The 22,152-nt window shown below is 42.2% G+C and overlaps 2 protein-coding genes across 4 annotated transcripts in view; both read left to right on the top strand.

The window, feature by feature from the left end:
• LOC124005714 (adenylate cyclase type 3-like) overlaps positions 1–4,838 on the top strand; it is a 29,805-nt gene extending 24,967 nt beyond the window's left edge. For both annotated transcript variants that reach the window (XM_046315198.1, XM_046315197.1), the window contains exons 16-20: positions 1,067–1,213; positions 1,407–1,520; positions 1,841–1,967; positions 2,079–2,203; positions 2,663–4,838. In XM_046315198.1, coding sequence (XP_046171154.1) covers positions 1,067–1,213; positions 1,407–1,520; positions 1,841–1,967; positions 2,079–2,203; positions 2,663–2,845 — 696 coding nt within the window. In that variant the 3' untranslated portion in view covers positions 2,846–4,838. The remainder of the gene's footprint in view (positions 1–1,066; positions 1,214–1,406; positions 1,521–1,840; positions 1,968–2,078; positions 2,204–2,662) is intronic.
• Positions 4,839–6,784: 1,946 nt separating this feature from the next.
• Positions 6,785–21,508, top strand: LOC124005464 (WD repeat-containing protein 26-like). 2 transcript variants are annotated; one of them, XM_046314753.1, is made up of 14 exons: positions 6,785–7,432; positions 9,560–9,659; positions 9,858–9,914; positions 10,807–10,943; positions 11,312–11,409; positions 13,957–14,113; positions 17,162–17,300; positions 17,470–17,610; positions 17,844–17,963; positions 18,076–18,221; positions 18,324–18,402; positions 18,492–18,621; positions 18,935–19,129; positions 20,046–21,508. In XM_046314753.1, exons 1-14 carry the CDS (start codon positions 7,140–7,142, stop codon positions 20,117–20,119), a joined length of 1,866 nt encoding a protein of 621 aa, XP_046170709.1. In that variant the 5' UTR covers positions 6,785–7,139; the 3' UTR covers positions 20,120–21,508. The 2 variants fall into 2 exon arrangements, with proteins under 2 accessions (XP_046170709.1, XP_046170711.1); XM_046314755.1 differs by having other exon boundaries at positions 20,036–21,508.
• Positions 21,509–22,152: the final 644 nt, after the last annotated feature.

Raw genomic sequence — 22,152 nt, 5'->3', positions numbered from 1 at the left:
TCTTGCCACTCTTCCATAAAGGCCAGATTTGTGCAATATACGACTGATTGTTGTCCTATGGACAGAGTCTCCTACCTCAGCTGTAGATCTCTGCAGTTCATCCAGAGTGATCATGGGCCTCTTGGCTGCATCTCTGATCAGTCTTCTCCTTGTATGAGCTGAATGTTTAGAGGGACGGCCAGGTCTTGGTAGATTTGCCGTGGTCTGATACTCCTTCCATTTCAATATTACCGCTTGCACAGTGCTCATTGGGATGTTTAAAGCTTGGGAAATCTTTTTGTATCCAAATCCGGCTTTAAACTTCTTCACAACAGTATCTCGGACCTGCCTGGTGTGTTCCTTGTTCTTCATGATGCTCTCTGCACTTTTAACAGACCTCTGAGACTATCACAGTGCAGGTGCATTTATACGGAGACTTGATTACACACAAGTGGATTGTATTTATCATCATTAGTTATTTAGATCAACATTGGATCATTCAGAGATCCTCACTGAACTTCCGGAGAGAGTTTGCTGCACTGAAAGTAAAGGGGCTGAATACTTTTGCACGCCCAATTTTTCCGTTTTTGATTTGTTAAAAAAGTTTGAAAAATCCAATAAATGTCGTTCCACTTCATGATTGTGTGCCACTTGTTGTTGATTCTTCACAAAAAAATACAGTTTTATATCTTTATGTTTGAAGCCTGAAATGTGGCAAAAGGTCGCAAAGTTCAAGGGGGCCGAATACTTTCGCAAGGCACTGTATATATATATATTTTATTTTTACAGATATGACAGTTCTTTAATTGTCATGACGGTCTTCATCCATAACCATTGTTTATATGGTAATTGTGCCAGCCCTAGTAAATACATTCGTTTTAAGGCAGTCAATGTGAAGTGGGACCAATACATGTATAGTTGAGAAAGTGGTATCAGCCATGGTCACTGTGTGCGGTGATGTTACCATGTTATCACAGTGGTAAGGTTTGTTCAGCTGTTGCAAAGTTTACACCTGGAGTTATGCTCTTGACTTATCTATGTCTGTACATCTGTTAATCTGAAATATATATATATATACCCCTTCCAGGAGCTGTACAGCCAGTCATATGATGAGATTGGGGTGATGTTCGCCTCCATCCCCAACTTCTCGGACTTCTACACAGAGGAGAGCATCAACAATGGGGGGATTGAGTGCCTCAGGTTCCTCAACGAAATAATCTCCGATTTTGACAGTGTAAGAAGCTCATGAATGCATCATTTCCACTTGTGACTTGTAACAGTCATGCAAATGTTGAAACTAGCTTGCTATGACAATGGAAGTACTGTATGTTATTGCTCCCTATTCCCGAGGCATGTATAGGAATTAAAGATGCTGCCTAATACTTTGAGTCTTGACCTTTCAACCCGTGACCTTTAACCTCTGACAGCTCCTGGACGAGTCTCAGTTCCGCTGCATCACCAAAATCAAAACCATTGGCAGCACCTACATGGCAGCGTCAGGAGTCACTCCCGACGTCAGCAACGGCTACGCCTGTCTGAAGGTTAGCTCATTACCATGGTCAACAGCCACTGTGTCTGGGTCAGAGGCTTAAGCTAGCCGTGTAAACTATATCATGTATGACATAGTCATGTGAACTCCTATAGCTAAACAGCAGAGTTCCTGATGAACTCAGTCTTGGGTATCTTATACTGTTTGTGGTAGCAGGTCAGCTCTTGTGATCAAGAGCTTTGGGACTGACCTTTTACATAGGATATGTTAATTTTATGGGTGATGATGATCGTAGTGGTGGTGATGATCAAATGAATTCACTTGAAACTTGATGATGAAGATGGTTATGATATAGAGGGCTCTGTTGTGCAGAAAGAGGAGCTGACTGACAGAGAGCGCTGGCAGCATTTGGCAGATCTGGCTGACTTTGCTCTGGCCATGAAGGTCTCGCTCATGAACATCAACTACCAGTCCTTCAACAACTTTATGCTACGCATAGGTCAGTGCTAACTTTTCAGCCATATATTTTAAGGTGAGAGAAGAATGGAGAGTGTGTCCTAGTTGTGTACAGCATGCATATCATGTATCCCATACTTCCTCCTCTCCACAGGTTTGAATAAAGGGGGGGTTCTGGCAGGAGTGATTGGTGCCCGGAAGCCTCACTATGACATCTGGGGAAACACTGTGAATGTGGCCAGTCGCATGGAGTCCACAGGGGTCATGGGTAACATCCAGGTAAGGCCTCTCCATAACAGGGTGCGATAAGATGCAGGATGGGATAAGTATTGAGGTGACAACCAAACAATCAGTTATAGCTGTAGCGCATTGGCCCGTAAGGTCGTTGATGTACCTGGTTTCTGGTGAGGACTGAGCAGGAGCACTTGATAGCCTACAATGATTGATACATTGCAGTCGCCTGCAAGATCTCGAAACCACATACAGCAATCTGATACCTGACTGCGCAGTCGATGATGTGGCATGCAACCATTGGTTGACTGCAATGTAGTCGGCCTGGAATTGTTGTTTCCCAGATGGCTATAATAACACAAGAATAATCCTACTTTGTTTGATTACTATTTAGATCTTGGGGTTTGACATCAGGGAATAGTTTTAAGTGGATTACCAAATCTGGGTAGAAAACACATGTTGGATGGATTCATCACCTACAATTTGATGTGATTCTACTGCCCCCAGGTGGTGGAAGATTGTTACCACATCTTGAATGAGTATGGATTCCGTTTTGTGAGGAGGGGACCTATCTTTGTGAAGGGGAAAGGAGAGCTGCTTACCTACTTTCTGAAGGGTAGAGAAAAACAGGGCTCCTTCATCAACGGCTCCTCGGTCACCCTGCCACACCAAGTGGTGGACAACTCCTGACCTGCGTGTCAATGCTCACAGAAACACACACGCATAATCAGAAATATACATTGTAATGTATAAGTGAGATCTGAATTCATGCTTATACCAACACTCTTTCAGAATTGCAAAGTATGTCAGAGGATATGGACATCTTGCAAAGAAAGAAGATTTGTCCTGCCTCCCCCACCCTGCCTGTTCAAATACTTTTTTTGCAAACTACAAAGCTTTTGAAAATAGTGCTCAGCTATTTGCACCACAGACTTATGAACATATATCACGGTACTGTATAGTCACACATAGTTACACACAGTCTTAGACAAACACTCATATTCAGAAACACAGTCTGACAAACACACATTCATGTACTCACTGCAATGCCATCCTTACGACGCGCTCGAGCCAGATGCATCATGGCTGTTGGACTAAATGCCTCATTTTGAATACTTTCCCCCTTTTACAAAATACTTATATTTGGAAAAGAATGGATTTCATTGTGTTTGTTACAGTATCTCCAAACTGCTTGGAGATGACGATGACCTGAGATAAGATGGTAGAGGTGTGTGTGTGTGTGTGTGTGTGTGTGTGTGTGTGTGTGTGTGTGTGTGTGTGTGTGTGTGTGTGTGTGTGTGTGTGTGTGTGTGTGTGTGTGTGTGTGTGTGTGTGTGTGTGTGTGTGTGTGTGTGTGTGTGTGTGTGCTGAATAAGCCTGCAGTGAAAGTATTCTTTCTCACTTTTTTCTGATCCGGAATCAAGTAACATGCCATGCCCTTTTTCTGTTAGCTATGAATTTGGAACACATGCCTTCTATGTTCTCCCCCCCATCACTTCTTTACGGCATCTGAGTCTATGCTGACAGTGGGCACAGAACCCAGGTGTGAGTCCTCAGGTGTGAAATTGGCGACAGGTTGAATGTTTTTGTGTTTTTTTAGAGGCATTGCAGGTGTGCGCATGCACGTTGACAAGCAAGAGTGATTCATGGTATTTTAGAGTTTGTGGTCACCAGGTCTTTGTGAGTAGCTGACACCTGTGGTCATGGGTATTCCGGTGGGTAGAAATGCAGTGCTCTGAAAAAAGTATTTGCCCCCTTTAGGATTTTCTCTGTTTTTACATGTTTTTGATACTGAATTAGCAGATCTTCAACTAAAACCTTATATTAGATAAAGGGAACCTGAGTTTACAAAAAATATATATTTATTTATTTATTTAATCAACAATGTTATGCAACACCCAATTCCCCTGTGTGAAAAAGGTATTGACCCCTTACACTCAATAACTGGTTGTGCCACCTTTAGCTGCAATGTCTGCAACCAAATGCTTCCTCTAGTTGTGGATCAGTCTCTCACGTCGCTGTGGAAGAATTTTGGCCCACTCTTGCATGCAGAACTTCTTTAACTCAGCAACATTTATGGGTTTTCAAGCAAGAACTGCTCCTTTCATGTCCTGCCACAACATCTCAATTGGGATTAGGTCTAGACTTTGACTAGGCCGTTCCCAAACTTCAATTTTGTTGCTTTTTAGTAATTTTAAAGTAAACTTGACTTTGGGATTAAAGCTGGCTTACGTTTGCCAGAAAACACCTGTAAGATCATCAAGGCTCAATGGAAGAATGTTCTATGAACAGATGAGTCAAGTGTATAACTTTTTGGAAGACATGGGTCCCATTAGGCCTGACACTGCATTCCACGGTAAGAACCTTGTACCAATAGTCAAGCATGGTGGTGGTAGTCTGATGGTTTGGGGATGCTTTGCTGCCTCAGGACCTGGATGACTTGCCTTAATAGAAGGAACCATAAATTGTGCTCTGTATCAAATAAAAGGTTATTGGTCACATACGTATATATAGCGGATGTTGTTGTAATTGTAGGAAAATGCTTGCTGTATCAGTGAATTCTACAGGAGAATGTCAGGTTTTCTGTGATCTGAAGCGCAGCTGGGTCATGCAGCAAGACAATAATCCAAAACACACAATCAATGGCTAAAAAGCAACAAATTTGAAGTTTTGGAATTGCCTAGACAAAGTCCAGACATTTACATTTAAGTCATTTAGCAGACGCTCTTATCCAGAGCGACTTCCCAATTGAGATGTTGTGGCAGGACTTGAAATGAGCAGTTAATGCTTGAAAACCCACAAATGTCACTGAGTTAAAGCAGCTCTGCAGAGAAGAGTGGGCCAAAATTCCTCCACAGCAACGTGAGAGACTGAGCAACAACTAAAGGAAGCATTTGATTGGAGTCATTGCAGCTAAAGGTGAGTGTAAGGGGAAATTACTTTTTCACATGAGCATTGGGTGTTACATAACTATGTTTATGAAATCAATTAAATAGGTATGTAATTGTTGTGCTATTTGTTCACTCAGGTCCCCTTTATCTAATATTAGATTTTGGTTGAAGATCTGATAATATTCAGTATTTAAATTTAAAAAATGCAAAAGAATTAAGGGGGCAAATTAATTTTCCACGGCACTGTATGTTTGTTTGTTTGTATATATGTCAGGTGGATATGTGGACAGTATTGCAGGTGCGGGTGAGTTTCTTTTGCTCGTATTGTGTCCCCGTCAGTGTCTTTTCTCTGAAATTGGATGGAAGTGCAATAGTTTATTCTTCTACAACCCTCTGTCCTCGCTTGCCCCTTACACAAATTAAAACATTCCTGGCCCTTTTAATATTTTTATAACTAAGTTTAATTCATTCTGAGATTCTATTTACAGTGAAGGGATAAAGGACTAATGAGTCTCTAAGTTGTACATACAGTTTACTGTTCATTAACTTAATTTATTGCAGTTGTCAGGGACAGATTTCCTTTTTTTAAACCAATGTAAAAGTGCCAATGTTGAAGGAATGGCTTTGGTCCCTGTACATGTGGCCAAAATGCAGGTCTTTGCTGTTTCTCGATTTGTATTTTAAAGAACCTCAGGCTTGGGAATAAAATGGCACTTTGAATGGTCTGTAAACTATCTGTGTTTGAGTTGAAAGATAATTTATTAATGTATTTCATTTAAATTATTTGTCATTTTCAAGTGTATTGATTAAAAAAACTAAATTAAACCATGGTCCCTTATACTTTATTTAGTGTGTTTTGAGTAGGTCTGTTGTCTCCTCTTTGGATAGCATAAAGTTGTTGTATATGTTGAGAGTGTGACATCCGATCCATTTCATGCAGAAGTTGCAGAACCTAATGAACACAATATGTTGAAAAGACGTTTCAACCAATTTTGCTTGTTGAGAAGAGATCCCCCTTTTTGATGTAGCTTGAAAAAAAACTTGAAGTTGCAATTGCAGGTTTCCCCTTTAAGTTTTAGACTTTTAAATGAATGATATATAATCATTAAGTTATGCTACCTGGGGTGGCAGGTAGCCTAGTGGTTAGAGCATTGGGCCAGAATCCCTGTGCTGACCAGGTAAAAATATGTTGTTCTTCCCCTGAACAAGGCAGTTAACCAACTGTTCCCCATTAGGCCATCATTGTAAATAAGAATTTGTTCTTCACTGACTTGCCTAGTTAAATAAAGGTAAAAATGTTAAAAATATATACCCATTGATTATTGAAAAGAACAAGTCTCATGACCTTAGGTCAATTGTCGTACCCCACACAAACTGAAAATATAAACTCTAAACAATGTAATTTGAAACAAAAGCTGTAAAGCTTCAATTTAGTTAATTCTATAATTTTGACGTCATGGATGGTCAGCCCTTGCATCCATAGCTCTTGTCTATGAATTTGAGAGTGGTTGCATTTGGTTACAGTGGTTACAGCAGGACGGTCACTGTTATTGTTGGAACTGCAGATTCACCCTTTTATCGTAAACAAGTTGTAATTTTCCTAATAGAAAATGAATCAAAATATAAAAAGCTCTATTAACTTGTGAAACAAACAAAGTTCAGTATGAACTTCAAGTGGGCCACAAATGGACTACCCGGACACAAGGTCGTGTCGGAATTTCCGGTGACGTAATTGCGTCTCAATATCCATAATGAATCTGCAGCTGACTGGAGAGCAACAATAACAAGAGAAGCTCCGCGATAAAAACGTGTTATTGTCTCGTCTCTGACACCTTTGCCAGCATTCTGTCACCAACGCCCTTGGCGAATTAACTCTGGCCTCCGCTTCCTCCGACTCGGAAACCGGCGGAGTGTCGCCGCCACCGCGGAAGAAATACCGAGCTTCGGTGGTGGAGGGAGCAGGGGAGCTTGGGGCTGCAATTGGGTCAGCGGCCCTGTCAACAGTTTTGGGGATTTTAACTTTTCCCAATTCACCCATTGCTCCTGTCATTCGATTAAATCCGCACAGTGTAGCCCACATCTACATTAATAACATGCAGGCCAACGGGGCAGGACAGGGTCAAGATTCGGAGCTGTCCTGCCTAAACAACAGTGCGCAAAACGGAGAGCCGTCCTCCGCCGGGGGAGCTCACACTAACGTTAATGGACTATCCACAACAAACAATGGGAACTCTGTCAGTAACAACGTCGGTATCCCAGCCCCAGCAGCATCCAACAACGCCGTGTCTTCGGAAGCAAACTCCGTGAAAAAGAAGAAGCGTCTCTCTCAGTCAGAGGAAGATGTCATTAGACTTATAGGGCAACATTTACACGATTTAGGACTTAAGTAAGTAACGTTCGCTAACTTCCTAGCTAGCTGTCAGCTGATGCTAAATCGTGTCCTTCATTAATAAGCGCGAATAAAGCAAGTCGTCATGTTGACAGCGACTTAGTTCGGTGAGATAAAGAGTTTTGTAGAGGTCACATTGAATACAGCACGGGTCCTTTAGAAAATTGATGAAGGGAGAAAGATGGCCCACTATTGCACAGTTGTCTACCGGACGCTGTCTACCGTTAACTGTTACTTTGGGGTCCAGAAATGGGAGTTCATGAAATGACAAGAACATGGGAGTTTTCTCGTTACGTAGCCTAACACTTCCCTAAATCTTTAGCCATATATATATATATATATAGTATATACATACATACAGTATATAGGACCAAAAAAACAATACCGATTAATCGGCTGATTTATGTATATATATATATATATGTGTGTGTGTGTGTATGTATGTATGTATGTAGGTAATAATGACAATTACAACGATACTGAATGAGCAATGAACACTTATTTTAACTTAATATAATACACAAATATAATCAATTTAGTCTCCAATAAAAAATGAAACATGTTAAAGTTGGTTTAAATTATGCAAAAACAGTTTTGGAGAAGAAAGTAAAAGTGCATGTGCCATGTAAAAAGCTAGCGTCTAAGTTCCTTGCTCAGAACATGAGAACATATGAAAGCTGCTGGTTTCTTTTAACATGAGTATTCAATATTCCCAGTTAAGATGATTTAGGTTGTAGTTATTATAGGACTATTTCTCTCTATACCATTTGTATTTCATAAAACTTTGACTATTGGATGTTCTTATAGACACTATAATATTGCCAGCCTAATCTCGGGAGTTGATAGGCTTGAAGTCATAAACAGTGCTGTGATTCAAGCATTGCGAAGAGCTGCTGGAAAATGCAGGAAAGTGCTGTTTGAATGAATGCTTATGAGCCTGCTGCTGCCTACCACTGCCCAGTCAGACTGCTCTACCAAATATCAAATCATAGACTTAATTCTAATATAATAAACACACAGCAATACGAGCCTTGGGTCATTAATATGGTCAAATCCGGAGACTCATTTTGAAAACAAAATGTTTATTCTTTCAGTGAAATATGGAACGGTTCTGTATTTTTATCGAACGGGTGGCAACCCTAAGTCTAAATATTGCTGTTACATTGCACAACCTTCAATGTTAGGTCATAATTATGTAAAATTCTGGCAAATTAATTATGGTCTTTGTTGGGAAGAAATGGTCTTCACACAGTTCGCAACGAGCCAGGCGACCCAACTGCTGCATATACCGACTGCTTACACTGAACGCAAGAGAAGTGACACAATTTCAGGCATCGAATTGATTATATGCAATGCAGGACAAGCTAGTTAAATTGGTAATATCATCAACCATGTGTAGTTAACTAGTGATTATGTTTCGATGGATTGTTTTTTATAAGATAAGTTTAATGCTAGCTAGCAACTTACCATGGCTCCTTGCTGCCTGCACTCGCGTAACAGGTGGTCAGCCTGCCACGCAGTCTCCTCGTGGATTGCAATATAATCGGCCATAATCGGCGTCCAAAAATGCAGATGACTGATTGTTATGAAAACTTGAAATCGGCCCATTCCGGTTAATCGGTCGACATCTAATATATATATATATATATATTTTTTTTTTAAGTGTATGTAAAAATATGCTTACAATAACATTACTCTTGCGAGTTGCCAAGACCACGGAAACTGGAAAATCTTGTCCAGAATACATTGAGAATGTTTGGTTTCTTGATAGTATTTGCATGTCAGTCAAGCCACAAGATCACGTGAAATTGATCTGTTTTCATGAAGAATTTTGAAAATTGAACGGTCACCATATTTGCCTCCAACTTTAAAGATATGTCTACATATTTGATACAGCACAAGTCTAATTGTTTAGGACTTTGGCAAGTCATTGATGAAGATACAATGATCACCCTATCAGGCATTGTGATATTGTACTTGACCAAGTAATAAGTTAGTAGACATGATTCAAATTAATTATATCTTTATTGTTGAATTCCTCTACATAAAATAATGCTATTTGACATTTGAAAATACTTTGTATTTTTCCTTTGCACGTGTTTCCCCTTTCCTTCTCATCTACAGTCAGACAGTGGACCTGTTGATGCAGGAGTCTGGCTGCAGACTGGAGCATTCCTCTGCCACGAAGTTCTGCAACCATGTGGTGGAAGGAGAGTGGGACAAGGTAATGAAACCATTTGAGATGTTTTTATTTTTTAAGTCATCTAACTTTAGAGGTACACAAAACATCTATTCTACATATGGACTTATTTTATTCATTCCTCTCAAACGTTTTAAACAACAATTTCGCTTATTAAGTTGAAATGTACAGTAGTTAGAAAAAAATAAATAACCTGTGTCTATTTTTTGGGTTTGAATATAGGCTGAAAGTGACCTGAGTGAGCTGAAAGCATTGATGCATTCTCCAAGTGCTATTGTGGTAAGCCCACCAGTGTTACAGTTAGTGCTGAGTGATTGGTGTGTTTTGAGGTCGGTTTCGGTTCGATTATATATAAAATAAAATAATCACTGTTTTCAATGATTGTTTTTAACATTAAATGCACTGCATTATGTGGGTTGAATGCTGTAACAACACAGAGAATATATATATTTTTTATAAAAGTCCCATGATGGTAAGGACTGCCCATTACTGCTTATCACTTATTAACCATAATCTATTCACATTTAATAAAATATTTCAGTTTTTCTGTATGTTCCATTTTTTTTAGGCCTATTTGATCGCAATTATTTAATTCAACGTCATCTCTGTAGAGTTGACGCTTATGCTGTCTGACAAAATCACAATTTTAGTGGTTCTTCAGAGGAAATAAAGCATACTTTTATGACTGCTGAATACCAATTACCAATCTTAGATGATGTATTTTCACAAAGCAACTGCTCTCTATCCCTCTTGATTGCACGTTCTCTCTCGCGTTTGTCATTGTAGGTTATTACCATGTGTTCTGCACAAAACTGTGTAGAATATTGGCCTGTTGGAAACTCCCTACTACATTGCGCAGTTCGTGCTTGATCTGATTTATCTCTAGAGAAACTGCGCATTGCGCTCACAGAAAAAACCTGAATTCAAATAATTGAACTGACATCTTTCAATTAGTTGTTTAAAAAGCAAAAAATGACCAACATTTTGGTTAATCACTCAGCACTAGCTACAGTTGAATGCGGACAAGAGTAAAAGAGTAGGGTGTGTAGGCTACATTTTCCTCACAGACAACCGTTTTGATATGTTTTAAGATGTATGTGCTTAACTCATAATGCACTCATATTTGTACATGTCCTTTCCTCCCCTGCCCATCTTATTTTTTCCTCTACAGCGGATGAAGTTCCTGCTCCTGCAGCAGAAGTATCTGGAGTATCTGGAGGATGCCAAGGTCCTGGAGGCGCTGCAGGTCCTGAGAGCTGAGCTCACTCCCCTCAAGTACAACGCAGAGCGTATCCACATCCTGAGCGGGTAGCTACCTCTGATCACAGTCCTAATGCCCTACCCCACCCTAAAGGAATAGCCTAGATCACAGAGCTAAGCCTCTTTTGAAATTGAAACCGCTGTCACTTGTAGTTCCTTTTAAAACGGAGTTGATCCATGTCCATTGCAATGTGTGACAACTAACTATTCCATGAGTGAGAAGTGTTTTGTGTTGGAGTACAGCCAATCCTCGTTCAGTATGGGCGATGGTATGGGATTTGATTATAAACACATTTTTGACTACACTTTGAATTTTAGCTGATTTTGACTGAATAATGGGATTCTCTGTCTGTCTTCGGTGGTGCTGGGGGTGAGTCCTGCAGGCCAGCCTAATGCTGATGACATCTATTTCCAAGGTACCTGATGTGCAGCCATGCAGAAGACCTGAGAGCAAAGGCAGAGTGGGAGGGTAAAGGCACTGCCTCCCGCACTAAACTCCTGGACAAGTTACAGAGTGAGTGCCATCTTACACGCACACGTACACACCCACACATACACATCTCACACACACATTCCACACATGCACATCTCACACACACATCCCACACACACACATCCCACACATACACATCCCACACATACACATCTCACACATACACATCTCACACACCCACACATACACATCTCACATCCCAATTTGTAAGTCGCTCTGGATAAGAGCGTCTGCTAAATGACTTAAATGTAAATGTAAATCTCACACACACATCCCACACATACACGTCTCTCACACACACACCCACGCATACACATACACACCCACATACAGTGCCTTGCGAAAGTATTCGGCCCCCTTGAACTTTGAACTTTGCAACCTTTTGCCACATTTCAGGCTTCAAACATAAAGATATAAAACTGTATTTTTTTGTGAAGAATCAACAACAAGTGGGACACAATCATGAAGTGGAACGACATTTATTGGATTTTTCAAACTTTTTTAACAAATCAAAAACGGAAAAATTGGGCGTGCAAAATTATTCAGCCCCTTTACTTACAGTGCAGCAAACTCTCTCGAGAAGTTCAGTGAGGATCTCTGAATGATCCAATGTTGACCTAAATGACTAATGATGATAAATACAATCCACCTGTGTGTAATCAAGTTTCCGTATAAATGCACCTGCACTGTGATAGTCTCAGAGGTACGTTAAAAGCGCAGAGAGCATCATGAAGAACAAGGAACACACCAGGCAGGTCCGAGATACTGTTGTGAAGAAGTTTAAAGCCGGATTTGGATACAAAAAGATTTCCCAAGCTTTAAACATCCCAAGGAGCACTGTGCAAGCGATAATATTGAAATGGAAGGAGTATCAGACCACTGCAAATCTACCAAGACCTGGCCGTCCCTCTAAACTTTCAGCTCATACAAGGAGAAGACTGATCAGAGATGCAGCCAAGAGGCCCATGATCACTCTGGATGAACTGCAGAGATCTACAGCTGAGGTGGGAGACTCTGTCCATAGGACAACAATCAGTCGTATATTGCACAAATCTGGCCTTTATGGAAGAGTGGCAAGAAGAAAGCCATTTCTTAAATTGAACTTTTTGGCAACAATGCAAAACGTTATGTTTTGGCGTAAAAGCAACACAGCTCATCACCCTGAACACACCATCCACACTGTCAAACATGGTGGTGGCAGCATCATGGTTGGGGCCTGCTTTTCTTCAGCAGGGACAGGGAAGATGGTTAAAATTGATGGGAAGATGGATGGAGCCAAATACAGGACCATTCTGGAAGAAAACCTGATGGAGTCTGCAAAAGACCTGAGACTGGGACGGAGATTTGTCTTCCAACAAGACAATGATCCAAAACATAAAGCAAAATCTACAATGGGATGGTTCAAAAATAAACATATCCAGGTGTTAGAATGGCCAAGTCAAAGTCCAGACCTGAATCCAATCGAGAATCTGTGGAAAGAACTGAAAACTGCTGTTCACAAATGCTATCCATCCAACCTCACTGAGCTCGAGCTGTTTTGCAAGGAGGAATGGGAAAAAATGTCAGTCTCTCGATATGCAAAACTGATAGAGACATACCCCAAGCGACTTACAGCTGTAATCGCAGCAAAAGGTGGCGCTACAAAGTATTAACTTTAAGGGGGCTGAATAATTTTGCACGCCCAATTTTTCAGTTTTTAATTTGTTTAAAAAGTTTGAAATATCCAATAAATGCCGTTCCACTTCAATGATTGTGTCCCACAGTTTTATATCTTTGTTTGAAGCCTGAAATGTGGCAACGGGTCGCAAAGTTCAAGGGGGCCGAATATTTTCGCACGGCACTGTATACACACCCACACATACACATCTCTCACACACACACACATCCTGACATACCACATCCTCACATTCAGCCTACCCCCCAGTTTTGTTTAAGATGAGTACACCTTTATTATCAAATGAATTCCTCTTGTTGGGTTCGGAGAATATGAAATATACTTAATTCATGTCACTGAGGGAGAGAGGGAAATGTATAACGTATACATTCTGTCCGGATATGTTATTGTTAGCCATCAGGGATCCTATGGGAGGAGAAAAGACAGTCTGGTATGAGTCGAAATGACACCCGTGAGTGAGTGAGCACTTTGGGATAGAGGTCAGGTCGAATGAAGTGAAGAAGAACAGATATCACTACGGTTCTGTCTAGCAACAGAGATGCATTGGCTGTTCAGATGTGTAGGAGGAGATAGGAGAAAGGGTTAAATATCAGTGCTTGTGTGAATATGTCTTTTGTCTTATGCAGCTGTATCGGCCCAATGGGTGAATAAACTTGGTTTGTGCTTTATTAAGCGTCCGTGAGTTTTCATAGGTTCATGTGGAACCTAAAACTCCAGCTTTGACACAGAATTGATGGTCTTTAAACACAGATATTTTGTTTCTCTTCTTTTCCGAGTGACATTTTAAGGATAGAATCTCTTTTAAACAATTTATCACTCTCCCTCTCTCTTTGTTCCCCTCATTCCAATCGTATCACACTGTGCCTCATTCCCTCCTGTCTCCTGTCCTGCAGCGTACCTGCCTCCCTCTGTGATGCTGCCTCCGCGCCGGCTGCAGACCCTGCTGAGGCAGGCTGTGGAGCTGCAGAGAGAGCGCTGCCTCTACCACAACACCAAGCTGGACAGTGGCCTGGACTCTGTGTCCCTCCTCCTGGACCACGCCTGCAGCCGGTAAGGCTCTTCATTCTGTACTCTGTCTGTAGTTGTCTGTCCTTCCTGTGTTCATTCCCTTAATTTGGCCATTAAAATTGCCTTGCCTTGGACCTCAGCTGTAGTTGTAATGGTCTTACTTCCCAGTAATAGTTTGTCTTGTTTCTATTGTGGTTGTTATGTGATGATTGTATGGATTCAAATCAAATCAAATCAAATTTTATTTGTCACATACACATGGTTAGCAGATGTTAATGCGAGTGTAGCGAAATGCTTGTGCTTCTAGTTCCGACAATGCAGTGATAACCAACAAGTAATCTAACTAACAATTCCAAAACTACTGTCTTATACACAGTGTAAGGGGATAAGGAACATGTACATAAGGATATATGAATGAGTGATGGTACAGAGCAGCATACAGTAGATGGTATCGAGTACAGTATATACATATGAGATGAGTGTGTAGACAAAGTAAACAAAGTGGCATAGTTAAAGTGGCTAGTGATACATGTGTTACATAAGGATGCAGTCGATGTTGTAGAGTACAGTATATACATATGCATATGAGATGAATAATGTAGGGTAAGTAACATTATATAAGGTAGCATTGTTTAAAGTGGCTAGTGATATATTTACATCATTTCCCATCAATTCCCATTATTAAAATGGCTGGAGTTGGGTCAGTGTCAATGACAGTGTGTTGGCAGCAGCCACTCAATGTTAGTGGTGGCTATTTAACAGTCTGATGGCCTTGAGATAGAAGCTGTTTTTCAGTCTCTCGGTCCCAGCTTTGATGCACCTGTACTGACCTCGCCTTCTGGATGATAGCGGGGTGAACAGGCAGTGGTTCGGGTGGTTGATGTCCTTGATGATCTTTATGGCCTTCCTGTAACAACGGGTGGTGTAGGTGTCCTGGAGGGCAGGTAGTTTGCCCCCGGTGATGCGTTGTGCAGTCCTCACTACCCTCTGGAGAGCCTTACGGTTGAGGGCGGAGCAGTTGCCGTACCAGGCGGTGATACAGCCCGCCAGGATGCTCTCGATTGTGCATCTGTAGAAGTTTGTGAGTGCTTTTGGTGACAAGCCGAATTTCTTCAGCCTCCTGAGGTTGAATAGGCGCTGCTGCGCCTTCTTCACGACGCTGTCAGTGTGAGTGGACCAATTCAGTTTGTCTGTGATGTGTATGCCGAGGAACTTAAAACTAGCTACCCTCTCCACTACTGTTCCATCGATGTGGATAGGGGGGTGTTCCCTCTGCTGTTTCCTGAAGTCCACAATCATCTCCTTAGTTTTGTTGACGTTGAGTGTGAGGTTATTTTCCTGACACCACACTCCAAGGGCCCTCACCTCCTCCCTGTAGGCCGTCTCGTCGTTGTTGGTAATCAAGCCTACCACTGTTGTGTCGTCCGCAAACTTGATGATTGAGTTGGAGGCGTGCGTGGCCACGCAGTCGTGGGTGAACAGGCAGTACAGGAGAGGGCTCAGAACGCACCCTTGTGGGGCCCCCGTGTTGAGGATCAGCGGGGAGGAGATGTTGTTGCCTACCCTCACCACCTGGGGGCGGCCCGTCAGGAAGTCCAGTACCCAGTTGCACAGGGCGGGGTCGAGACCCAGGGTCTCGAGCTTGATGACGAGCTTGGAGGGTACTATGGTGTTGAATGCCGAGCTGTAGTCGATGAACAGCATTCTCACATAGGTATTCCTCTTGTCCAGGTGGGTTAGGGCAGTGTGCAGTGTGGTTGAGATTGCATCGTCTGTGGACCTATTTGGGCGGTAAGCAAATTGGAGTGGGTCTAGGGTGTCAGGTAGGGTGGAGGTGATATGGTCCTTGACTAGTCTCTCAAAGCACTTCATGATGACGGAAGTGAGTGCTACGGGGCGGTAGTCGTTTAGCTCAGTTACCTTAGCTTTCTTGGGAACAGGAACAATGGTGGCCCTCTTGAAGCATGTGGGAACAGCAGACTGGGATAGGGATTGATTGAATATGTCCGTAAACACACCGGCCAGCTGGTCTGCGCATGCTCGGAGGGCGCGGCTGGGGATGCCGTCTGGGCCTGCAGCCTTGCGAGGGTTAACACGTTTAAATGTCTTACTCACCTCGGCTGCAGTGAAGGAGAGACTGCATGTTTCCGTTGCAGGCCGTGTCAGTGGCACTGTATTGTCCTCAAAGCGGGCAAAAAGTTATTTAGTCTGCCTGGGAGCAAGACATCCTGGTCCGTGACTGGGCTGGATTTCATCTTGTAGTCCGTGATTGACTGTAGACCCTGCCACATGCCTCTTGTGTCTGAGCCATTGAATTGAGATTCCACTTTGTCTCTGTACTGACGCTTAGCTTGTTTGATAGCCTTACGGAGGGAATAGCTGCACTGTTTGTATTCAGTCATGTTGCCAGACACCTTGCCCTGATTAAAAGCAGTGGTTCGCGCTTTCAGTTTCACGCGAATGCTGCCATCAATCCACGGTTTCTGGTTAGGGAATGTTTTTATCGTTGCTATGGGAACGACATCTTCGACGCACGTTCTAATGAACTCGCACACCGAATCAGCGTATTCGTCAATATTCCCATCTGACGCAATACGAAACATGTCCCAGTCCACGTGATGGAAGCAGTCTTGGAGTGTAGAGTCAGCTTGGTCTGACCAGCGTTGGACAGACCTCAGCGTGGGAGCCTCTTGTTTTAATTTCTGTCTGTAGGCAGGGATCAGCAAAATGGAGTCGTGGTCAGCTTTTCCGAAAGGGGGGCGGGGCAGGGCCTTATATGCGTCGCGGAAGTTAGAGTAACAATGATCCAAGGTTTTACCACCCCTGGTTGCGCAATCGATTCACGCGCCATTAACTAACGTTCGTTTTCTGACATTCACATTTCCTAATGGAAGTGAAGTGCTTCATTTAAACCGATTCAAAAACCATAGCGCATTGCCACTATCTGCCCTGGATCCAAAAATGTTTATTAGCTATCCACGCTAGCTGGGTAGAACGTTCAGGGTGATAAGGTCTATTCCTGGAATTAACAAAACCTTATTATCTCCTATATGTCCTCTCTCCATGACGTCTGAGTGTTGTTATCTACAGGAAACAGTTCCCTTGTTACACCCAGCAGATCCTCACCGAACACTGCAATGAAGTGTGGTTCTGCAAGTTCTCCAATGACGGCACCAAACTCGCAACGGGATCCAAAGACACCACAGTCATCGTGTGGCATGTCAACACAGTAGGAGCCTTTCTCATTACAGACGAACCATGATCATGCTGATAAGTGTATCAGGTTTTAGTAAACAGAGCATAAGAGAGGGGGGTTTCAAAGGGGTGGTGGAGGCGGGAAGATGTGAACTTTGGGTGAAATTATTAGCTGAGGTGATAACTGTGCTGCTGATTGACAGGAGAGTCACCAGTTGAAACTGATGAAGACTCTTGAGGGCCACGCCTACGGTGTCTCATACCTGGCCTGGAGCCCTGATGACACTTACTTGATTGCCTGTGGCCCCGATGACTGCTCAGAGCTGTGGCTGTGGAACGTACAGGTAACGTTGGATTGACTTTTTTTATCCAGAATGCTTGTTGTTGGAAAGATCAAAAGTCCTCTACAAAGTCCTATTCCTCAATGATTGTGTTGTGGAGGTCATCTCTAATTTATAATTTACCCACATCTTACTCTCACCAGGATGGAAATGGTAGTTGTTATTGTCATGTTATTACTAGGCATTAAAAAAAAGTCCTCCCTGCTCACTCACCCATGTCTCTTGTCATTGGCCAGACGGGTGAGTTGCGGACAAAGATGAGCCAATCACACGAGGACAGTCTGACCAGTGTGGCCTGGAATCCAGACGGCAAGCGCTTCGTCACCGGAGGCCAGAGGGGCCAGTTCTACCAGTGTGTGAGTGTCTTCCATCAGGGTGTGACCTGTCTGTCCCAGCATAAGGGCAGATTGAGCTATTGTGTGTGTTGGACTAATCAGTGCATTGAGGTTGATATAACCTTATCCCCAGGATCTGGATGGTAACCTGCTGGACTCATGGGAAGGAGTAAGGGTTCAATGCCTGTGGTGCCTGGGTGACGCTCGGACCGTCCTGGCATCAGACACACACCAGCGTATCCGTGGTTACAACTTTGAGGACCTTACGGACAGAAACATGTAAGTTAGTCCCATCCGTTGTCATATCTAATCACAAGGCCCATCCTGTGCTTATACAAGTTCTGTCATTTTAATTTGTCTGTTTGTGATGCACTTCCACAGAGTCCAGGAGGACCATCCAATCATGTCTTTCACAGTTTCAAAGAACGGGAGGTTAGTTCTGCTGAATGTGGCTACTCAGGTGAGTGGTTTGGCTTTTCTTGGGTGGAGGGGGGTTGGTTCAGATTATGTTGAGCTGTCAGAGAGTGCACCGGTCTGTCTGTCTTGTAGGGTGTGCACCTGTGGGACCTACATGACCGGGTGCTGGTGAGGAAGTATCAGGGCGTGACACAGGGCTTCTACACCATCCACTCTTGCTTTGGAGGACACAACGAAGACTTCATCGCCAGTGGGAGTGAGGGTAAGGCCACGTCCCCTTCTAGTCGATCTCATCTGAGTCCAAATTATGCTTTGACATTACTTTCAGTACTATTTTGTAAACCTGTCAGTATAACAACACTAACTCACTCACACGTCAGGGCAGTTTATTAGCTCATGCAATGGAAAACGTTTGCAAAGGAAAATTAACGTTTTTTTTTTGGAAGGACAGGTAGTCCCTCCCTGTTTCAGCCTGTTTTCTTCCATTTGTTGCCTAATGAACATGGCCCAGGAAAAGGTAGAGGAGAATATGTAACACTCTCATTGTCTGGTTTATGCTGTGTGTCCATCTACAGATCACAAAGTGTACATCTGGCACAGGCGCAGTGAGCTGCCCATCGCAGAGTTGACAGGTCATACACGTACAGTGAACTGTGTGAGCTGGAATCCTGTAGTGCCCGGTCTCCTGGCCAGCGCCTCAGACGACGGCACCGTTCGAATCTGGGGGCCCGCCCCTTTCCTTGATGTCCAGGACGCTGAGGGGCTAAACGGTACAGATTTATTTGACTGGTCATCATACTTTAACTAGTGGTCGGGAGCCCTCTTTATATCTGACATTTTTATTTTACCTTTATTTAACCAGGCAAGTCAGTTAAGAACAAATTCTTATTTTCAATGACGGCCTAGGAACAGTGGGTTAACTGCCTGTTCAGGGGCAGAACGACAGATTTGTACCTCGGGGATTTGAACTTGCAACCTTTCGGTTACTAGTCCAACACTCTAACCACTAGTCTACCCTATGTTTTTAGGTTCAGTGTCTATTATTACCATAGCCTCTACACTGTAATTATGAGACAAAATGTGGTGTAAAAAGACCATTTGTAGGTTTTTAAGTCTATTGTGTGGGAGTGGACCAAGAAGAAAAAGTAATATATATGCAAATGCTCTGCTATAATGTATAGCATTGTTGGGAGATTTAGAAAGCCAATAGTCAATCAATCAACAAAGTAAAAAATATATTTATGTTTAACTTACAATATGTAGATCCTATAGGATTAGACGGGTTCAGATTTTATGTGAGCAGCACAGAAATCATGAGGGCGGTTTACGTCGATAGGTGGGATGGACTGAGAGTAGCTGAGGTATGGTTTTAAAAGCTCATGTTCTATAATAGTTATGACTGACAACGCAAGGTATAAGTACTATTCTATATAGATGTAATGTATATAAAAATATCAAATTATTTTATTCTTGCTATGTAACTACTGTAAAAAAATATATATGTTTGTAAAAAGTGTATGTAAAATGTGTGTAGACTGCATGTAACAACATTTTTTTTTTAAACTGTAAAAACAATGTTTATTTTTGTAGTCCGAAGAAGGGGATGGGCATAAATAAATGTTTAAAAAATAAACGATAAATGAAAATGCTCTTCTGTTTCTCTCTCTCCATGAAAGAATGTTGTAGCATGGACAGCTGATGGTGACCTTGGAGCAGAAGACACTACTTCTCGAATCCAGGAGAACAACACTAGACTCTAACAAATGAAGCAGAGAAACTATTGCATTTTGACAGCTGCTTTCTGGAGGTTTGACCCTGGGGCTGTGCTCCGGCGGCAGGTGATAATGTCACACACACACGGAGCTGTCAGACAAATCACAGAAGTTAACTGATTACCAAGCAGCCACCTTGACTGTGACATCCCACCTCCTCTTACCTGTCTCCCACCTCTTACCTGTGGCTCACAGTGTCTGATGTCTGCACCTCCTGTGTTCAGCCAGGCCCCATCCTCTTTTGTCTCGGAGCTAACCCCAGGACTGCCACCTTTCACCTGCCTCGTTGAGAGTTTATTATTTATTATTGATAATATTATTTATTGTCATGATTAGTACGTTGATATATATATAGAGAGGGCTGTAGTGGTGGAGAGTGATAAGGGTATATATAGTGCTGTGAAACTATCTGCTCCCTTTCTAATAGTCTCCTTTTGCTTATTGTTTTATACTGAATGCTATCAGATCTTCAACCAAAACTGAATATTAGATCAAGGGAACCTGAGTGAATAAATAACACAACCGTTACATACTTATTTTCATAAACAAAGTTGTGCAACACCCCTGTTTGAAAAAGTAATTGCCCACTTACACTCAGTAGCTGGTTGTGCCACCTTGACCTAGAATGACTCGAACCAAACGTTTCCTGTCGTTGTTAATTAGTCTCTCATGTCGCTGTGGAGGAATTTTGGCCCACTCTTCCATGTAGAACTCCTTTAACTCAGTGACATTTGTGGGTTTTCAAGCATGAAATGCTAGTTTCAAATCCTGCCACATCTCAATTGGGATTAGGTCTGGACTTTGACTTGGCCATTCCAAAACTTCAAATGTGTTGCTTTTTAGCCATTTTCATGTAGGCTTGATTGTGTGTTTTGGATCATGTCTTGCTGTGTGGCCCAGCTGGGTTTCCGCTTCAGCTCACGGAGGGATAGCCTGACAATCTCCTGTAGAATTCTGATACAGAGCGGAATTCATGGTTTGTTCTATTAAGGCAAGTCACCCAGGTCCTGAGGCAGCAAAGCATCCCCAAACCATCACACTACCACCATCATGCTTAAGGTTTTTATTGTGGAATGCAGTGTTTGGTTTTCATCAGGTGTTATTGGACCCATGTCTTCATAAAAGTTATACTTTTGAAAAGTCTGTCCATAGAACATTCTTCCTAGAGTCTTGAGGATAATCCAGGTACTTTGTTGGCAAACTTGAGTAAACCTTTTGGATGAGAAGGGTCCCATTATGTCCTGCGAATCCAAACACTGCATTCCACAGTAAGAAACTCATACCAACGGTCAAGCATGGTAGTGGTAGTGTGATGGGTTGGGGATGCTTTGCTGCCTCAGGATCTAGATTACTTCCCTTAATAGAAGGAACCATTAATTCTGCTCTGTATCAGAGTATGTATCAGGGTGAAAATTCCTCCACAGCAATGTGAGACTGATCAACAACTACAGGAAGCATTTGTGTGCAGTCATTGCAGCTAAAGGTGGCACAACCAGTTATGGAGTGTAAGGGGGCAATTGCTTTTTAACACAGGGGAATACTTTGTTAATAGAGTTTTCTTGTAAACTCTGAGTTCCCTTCATCTAATATTAGGTTTTGGTTGAACATTCACTATCAGAAATATGCAAAAGTAGAGAAAATCAAAAAGGGGGCAAATACTTTTCACAGCACTGTATATCTGTGTTGTTCTTCCAACAGGAAAGTCATTTTTTTATTGGTTTATTCATTGCTGCCTCTAATAAACGTCTCAACGTATATGAGATTGTGGTTTTCACACCCTGGACATAATTTACTTTCTTTTCTTTTTTTACCTCAAACTTTTAGCAATTTTTAAATGATAGGACTTACAGGCATTTTAACTGAATCGGATGGATATAAAATCCACAAATCTAAGTGAATCTTGGAGGTGCTTGTATGGTTATGATGATTACGTTTGTTTAGTGTTTTTTTAACACAGTAAAATATCATTTTAAATTGATGTAGCTTTGTTTCCCCGAATTGGTGAGATTAATGTGCATGTT

This window comes from Oncorhynchus gorbuscha, linkage group LG19, assembly GCF_021184085.1.
Source record: "Oncorhynchus gorbuscha isolate QuinsamMale2020 ecotype Even-year linkage group LG19, OgorEven_v1.0, whole genome shotgun sequence".
NCBI lineage: Eukaryota > Metazoa > Chordata > Actinopteri > Salmoniformes > Salmonidae > Oncorhynchus > Oncorhynchus gorbuscha.
Note: the sequence above shows the minus strand (reverse complement) of the source record. Positions and strands in the feature narration are given on the sequence as shown.

Bases quoted from the DNA above. Each gene is read 5' to 3' on its own strand.
- LOC124005464 (XM_046314753.1), top strand. From the start codon at position 7,140: ATGCAGGCCAACGGGGCAGGACAGGGTCAAGATTCGGAGCTGTCCTGC. The intron at 14,114-17,161 runs GTAAGGCTCTTC...TGTTATCTACAG, and splicing joins CTGGACCACGCCTGCAGCCG to GAAACAGTTCCCTTGTTACA. The intron at 17,301-17,469 runs GTAGGAGCCTTT...GCTGATTGACAG, and splicing joins TCGTGTGGCATGTCAACACA to GAGAGTCACCAGTTGAAACT.